This window comes from Corvus brachyrhynchos, unplaced genomic scaffold (genome assembly GCF_000691975.1).
Source record: "Corvus brachyrhynchos isolate BGI_N302 unplaced genomic scaffold, ASM69197v1 scaffold68, whole genome shotgun sequence".
NCBI classification, from domain to species: Eukaryota; Metazoa; Chordata; class Aves; order Passeriformes; family Corvidae; genus Corvus; species Corvus brachyrhynchos.
The window spans coordinates 2,077,795-2,084,335 of record NW_008240039.1 but is presented as its reverse complement, the minus strand read 5'-3'; the positions used below and the strand labels follow the sequence as shown (position 1 = coordinate 2,084,335).

At 45.2% G+C, this 6,541-nt stretch overlaps 1 protein-coding gene across 1 annotated transcript in view; it reads right to left on the bottom strand.

Annotated features, from left to right (window-relative positions):
• Positions 1–6,541, bottom strand: part of ATAD3A (ATPase family, AAA domain containing 3A) — a 22,452-nt gene that overhangs the window by 9,339 nt on the left and 6,572 nt on the right. The window contains exons 8-12 of the mRNA XM_008641168.2: positions 5,076–5,231; positions 4,811–4,867; positions 3,781–3,906; positions 2,849–2,973; positions 587–638 (exon numbers count right to left, since the gene is read on the bottom strand). Of these exons, the coding sequence (XP_008639390.1) occupies positions 587–638; positions 2,849–2,973; positions 3,781–3,906; positions 4,811–4,867; positions 5,076–5,231 (516 nt within the window). The remainder of the gene's footprint in view (positions 1–586; positions 639–2,848; positions 2,974–3,780; positions 3,907–4,810; positions 4,868–5,075; positions 5,232–6,541) is intronic.

Here is a 6,541-nt window from a genome sequence, read left to right as displayed (position 1 = left end):
GCTGAACACTATTTTAGCTGGGAAGTCCAGTGTGATACTTAGAGGAGAATAAGCCACAGCAAAGGATTCACTCACACATTCAAAGTAACCTTCTGGAGAGCTCTTTAAATACACCACTGGGGTTCAAGCAGCAGGTCCAGACTGAATGTACAATGTGGTGACTGACTTCGGAAACACAAATTATTTGTGCAGGGGAAGACGCTGCTGAAACTTCGTTAACGTAGCAAAAAGCAGTTTTGTAATGAAAACCTTCAAAGATAAATATCTGTGGGGACAAACTTCAAACCCTGCAGGGCACCAGCATGAACAACCTTCAGTATATGGCTCCTTCCTTCCTACTCTCCTGCTGCAAACTCCCCATCAAGACTGTGCTACCCATCTCGTGCAGGGAGGAATTCTCAGGCTCAAGATGCTCGTTCCATTCTACAAAACGCTGATTTCTTCTCTCTGCACCAGCGAACCAGGTGAGCACTGAGGCACCTGCCAGCTTCCATCTCTTGCCCATTGAAGCCAGATAATCAGAGTGCAGGAGGCTGCTGGCTGGCACTGCAGCAGGAGCAGGGACAGACACACACCAAGCACTTACTGTCGCCCTTTTCCTCAGGAACGCGTCCGCTTCGTCCACGAACAGCAGGAGGCTGCAAAAGGAAAGCACTACACAGTAACAGGACACAGGTAAGTGAGGCTCAGCTGGCTCCAGGATCCTCCTGCCCCACTGCCAGGCACCCACAGCTGGCAGCACCCAAAGGATTGCCCAAGCAGACTCATTTCCTCGGGCAGCGTTTCTCAGCTAAGCTGCAGCAACCTGTCCGTGGCGTGCACCTGGCTCAGCCCAGCAGCTGAGAAATGGATTCATTCCAGACACCTCAGGCCATAAATCTGCCCCCAGGCCTCTGGAGTTCTGTTTCAAGCAGACTGAAGCAAGACTAAGGCACGTGACCTTAAACTCCTCAGGATTTTTAAATCTGGATGGGAGTTTTCATAGGCACAGTTTGTAGTCTGTGGCTGGCAGTGCTGGATGTTACTGCCAAGCTGCAGTAGGTATTTGAAATTTAGACCTGATTTTGAAATTTAGAAGTCTGAGAGTCCTATTTTAGCATTCCCTCCTCTTCAGAGAGATGTGTGCAAGGGCGCAATACAGAAATCTTGGTGACAATGACACGTCCCTGCCATGTTTCTTCCTTATGCCACCCTGAAAAGCCCAAACCACAGTCATCTCCTCAGCCTGCTTTGTTATTTTGTGAGGTTTTTCTTTTCCAAACCACAGCAGCACGAATGTAATGGTTTTACTACCTGTGGAGAAGTAAATTAATAAAGTCCATGAATTATTCACCAAAATAAATTCACTTCTAACCTAAGGGCAGTGCTCTTCCCAAGAGAGTGAGCCTGTAAAGATGTTTATCAATAACAAAAGCAGGTTGCTCATAAAGCTGTCACAGCTTGTATTACCTCCTTGCCTTGCTTCAAACCCAGCTTTCTTCCAGGGAATTTCAGGCCTATTAACATCTTCCACTCAGCCCCAGCTTCCCTCAAATATTCTCTGCAGAGAAGTGTCTGCTGTCATAATTTCAGCTAATAAAGGCAACACTAACAGCTGACACTGGTGGATATTCAGAATTAAATCTGCTTAAAGACTTCAGTGCTGCAGGAGGTGAGAATATTGGATATGGACACATGTAAGCTTTGATCAGGAAGTGTATGAAGCTGCAATGCACAGAAATTTTTATCAGGGCAGAGAAATTCAGACCCAGGCAGTGCTGTCAAAGAATTCCTTAATGGAAGCATCCAGCTGAGTATCCTCACATCTCTTCCAAGTTCTCACTTAAATACTAAGCTCACTTAAATTCTAACACCTTCCCTTCTATAGCTCAGGGTAGGAGAAGCCTAAAAAATTTAAATCCTTAGGACATTTATCTGCTTTTTTTTTCCTTTGTAAGGGGAAATAGGAACACTGAGGTGATGAATGAAGCAAGGATTAAAACAGACACTGCAAGATAATGTCCATCTCGAGCAATCAGAGAGCACATAAATCACTGGGCAGCCACATTTACAGATCTGAGATCAAACCAGCATAAAACCCAAAGTGATGCTCCCTGAAAGTTCAATATTGAATTTTAACATCCTGGCCAGACAAGCTCCTCAGCCACCTCTGCACTGCAAAAATCCATTCCTATTGGAATGAGCAAATTAACCACATATTCCTACAAAATCAGGGAGCCAAGATTCAGCCTCAACACGAGGCTTCTCTGCAGATAAAAATTTGCTTTTAAAGGCGACTAAAAAAGCACAAGTTTGTGGTTTTTCTACCTGATGTCAATGCCTTTAGTATCTGTCTCCTCCTTGTCCTCTTTTATTTCTTATAATTCACTCCTTCTGCTTGAGACTCAAAAGAAAACAAGAAGCTGGATCTAAATCCTATCAGTGTTTAAAATCTGAGCAGTTGCAACAGGGAACATAATATCAGAGTGTGAACATCTAATTTGTGCTAAATCCTTGAATTACTGTCAGAACATTCATCACCCTGAAGGAAACTTGCCCCAGCTTTCAAGTGGGCAGGAACTCTCCTCCTGCTTGGTGAGGATCAGGCAATCAAGTTATGACTGATCTGCTGATCTGGAAAAGTTGGGTGTAAAAAGGGTTTGAGAGAACAGAAAAGCAAAGGTTTCCAGCTTTTTAAATATTACTAATTAACAAGGATTCACCCATTCTAGGAGAACTTTAGGAGACGCTGTGTTTGCTCAGTGTTACCTCACTCAATAACAGCTCCTGGGGGGCTGAACTACCTCGTTGTGGTGAGGGTTTTTTTGAGAAAGAACCCAAATTCATGATCCAGGGAAGCTCAACTTACCCTCTCCTACTGGTGTTGGCCCAGTCGAAGAGTTTGTGCATGGCTGTGACCCCTTCCCGGCCCATGGGAGCCACGTCCCCTCCTGTCATGATGGCATAATCCATGCCCGAGTGCACAGCTAATTTCTGGAAGGGAACAAAAACCAGCAAATTAAACACTTTTTTTCACTTGCAAGGCCATGGAAGATGAAGAGGGAATCAAAGCAGTTTAGTCCTGTCAATGTGGTTATTTGCAGAGGGGAGGTATTGTCTTCTTTATCTTCTTTACTCGCTTAGTGGCAATTTTAACTTGTGTATTGTTTATTTTTCCCATTTCTGTCCATCTCTATTGGCTTTAGAAATCCAAACTAGGTGTCATACTGTCAGAAAAATTCTGGAATAGGGGTATCAAGTATCGATAGAGGGGAAAAAAATTTGAACTTGCATCACAGTGTCAAATCTGCGACTGTTAAGAAGTTTATGAAACCTTAGGTCTTGTGGACAAGCACTAAAGAACAAGGGGAAAAAAAATCAAATTCTGATTCAAATCCAGGTAAAAATCATCCTGGCAGTGCCTCTGCACATGGAGCCATCCCTGTCTCTGCTCTGGGACTGTGAACAGCAGAAAAGACCGATTTAGACGAGGGCATAAAACCAACAGAGGTGGATATGAAGTGGCTGCTGCTGTGATTCCCACAAATCCCAGCTGCCAAGGGCCTTTCCCAGATGGAAAGGCTCTTCTGCCTGCACTCAGCACTAGAATCCAAGTGGCTGCACTAACCCAGAGCTGAAGCAGGCAGGCTGCCCTTTCCTCCCTTCCCAACAGAGACACAGGATCACAATGTTTATGCAACACTCCAGCAGTAGATTTCAGACCAGGGAGGCTTCTCAGGCCCTGGAATTCTCAGATCACTTTGCAACACGCAGGTTGGCAGAATCTTGGCAGGGTTTTACCTTGGCAAAGAGAGTTTTTCCAGTGCCAGGGGGACCATACATCAGAATATTCCTGTACAAGCTTTTGTTCTTTTTTGTGTTCCTTGTTGCTATGGCAATGTCTCTCACACGTGCTTCCAGCTGGGGCTGCAAGAAAAGAGTTAAATTTAAGGAGCAGAAAGTACCAAAAGAGCTGCACCTACCAGGTTCCCAGATCAGTACCTGCAGGAAGGAGGCAGCACTCCAGGCTCAAGCTTTTAAGTCTTAACTTCAGCTGCTCATGACTCCACACCAGGGTCATTTCCTGTCCTATGTGAGGATTTACTCGATTTTCTGTCCACTTGGCTACAATTCTTTCATAAGAAAAAGCAGCAGTGCAGGAAGCAGTGCAGTGACTACTCTAGGAACAGATAACACCTAAATATTCACTTCCTAACGGATGCTCTGGCATGAATATGTCAAAACACAAGCAACTCTTTGCAGTGCTAATGCCTTCTCAAGTCATAAACTCGTATTTATATTACTACTGCATTTGGGGATACTGGGAGAGAGCTATTCCTGCAGGAGCATTTTCTCTCAGCAGCTTTGAGCAGCTCTTAAATTTGCCTGATATCCAGCAATCAAATTCAGAAGCAAATATACAGAAGCAGCACTAATTAGCAAGTTAAGAACCAATCCCAAGGTGGGCAAATGCACACAGTACTTGGATTTTTTGGCCTAGAAGCAGGTCTAGGTTCAGTAATCCTTAACTTCAGATGGCACGAGTGGAGTTCTGAATCTTAACATGCTGACTACAGAGAGAAACTGCGCCAGAGCAAGGACTGAATTAAGACTTCCAACTGCTTTTCACAGAGGAAAAAAGGTGAACGGGCTGCTTAATGCATGTCACACTGAACACAGGAGCTTATTTATGGTCTCAGGGTCCCAAGGGTGCTATGGCTCCAAAACTGCTGGAATTACAGCTTTAGAAGCGAGTTTAAGGAACCAGCAGCTCTGATTTAGATTCTAAAGTCATCCTTCACAGCCCAAGACAGGAAAACAGAGTACTCACACTGAGAACAACTCCTTCAAGGGCATCCTGAGCCTTGCTGGTGAGACGTTTACCAACCTTGAGAGGACAAATTCAATTACTCACAGGTAGAAAACAACCCCGTTTTGACAACTCACTTGGACTAGAACATCTTACAGAATGCCAATGAGCTCAGCCCACCTTATGCCACCTCTAATATTCTGTTTATTCAGACCCACTGACAGTCCCAGCCTGAGTTTTGCACCCTCATGGCTGAGAGTAACACAAAAACAAAGCTGAATTTTACCTTGATAGGGTGTTTCAGAGCCTCCAGCACAGTGATCCGGGAGGTTTCCCTCACCAGGGAGGGTTTGCCCAGACGTGCCTCTATGTAGCGCCCTGCTACTGCCGTGGCATTTTTGGCAGAATAAACCCCCACTGCCAGCAGGGTCAGGCCTGCCACCTGCAAAGAAAAGGGGGAAAGATTAGGAAAAACACTTGGCGAGGCAGTGCTGTTGTGTGCAGCATTCCCTGTGGTGGGGAATTAAGATTCAGGACAAATGCTGACCAGGAGGGGTTTATTTTTGGTAAGGTGTTTTATCCCTGTTCAGACAGTCAAGGTCTCACACTCTCTGTTCACTGACTGCTCTTGCACAGCAAAAGGCAGAGGAAGCACAAGTGAAGCATTTAGTCCTGAATCCAAAAGTATATCCTGCCCAAAATGTGTGGGGCTTTCCAGATTTTCAAGTAAATTGAGTGATGAAGACAAAACAGCCACACCAGCCAGGTGCTGTCTGCCAGAATGCCCCTCACCACACCAGGAAATGAAAGCTGAATTTAAGATGCCAAGATAAACCAGCTGAATTGTGGCGGCCACCAAGGCAGTGCACGGTGGGGAACAAAAAGGGAATATCTGCTGAAGGCGACAGCCCTGCCAGCCCCAACACAACAGGGAATTAGGTACTCCAGAGGAGCAACACAGCCAAAACCACCATGGGAATTACCATCCTTCACTGGGCTGTTCTTCCAGAAACCCCAGAAAATGAGACATCCCCATCGATTTGCCAGTGACGCAGAAAGAATCCAGACTTAGAAGTCAGCTTACAGCTGATGCCAATAATTTATATCAGAGAGAAGAGCAAACTGCAGCAATTGCTTTTAAAATAAGCTGACTTCTCCTGCAAGTACAGATCAGGGTCAAAAGCCTCAAGGACAACAAGGATGGCACTGTTCAATAAACCATGAGGCACCATCTGTTCGCTCTCACTCTGCTGAAATGTGTGACATCACTTCTGCTCTGGGTGGAAACACGAAGGGATCAGAACTGTGAGATCCAGGATGCAAAGAGGGAGGGATCTCCACACCTAATTCAGCTCAGATACAGAACACAGAACAGGTTTCACCATTTTAGCAGCCTCCCTCTAAAAACAGTGCCATGATCTCATGCTCTCTTAGACCACCCAGTACTGAGCAAAGTTACCTCTGCCTGGATGGAGCTGATGTAACTACCTCAGACTTCTGGACTTCACTGATGTTCATGTCACAAGATACAGAGGAACAGAGCTTTAAAACTGACACTTCTGTCTCAAACAAGAACCCAGCTGTCAACTCTAAAAATCAGTCTGATTACAGTGCCTACCTATTTGGCATGAAGTATCAAGCAAAGGAATGGATCTCTGGTCCATGAACAAAGTGAATTCCACTAAAACCACAATGAAACCAAAAAGCTTGAAGCAGAACCTTTGGGGTTCTGCTTGGATGGGAAGAGGTAGG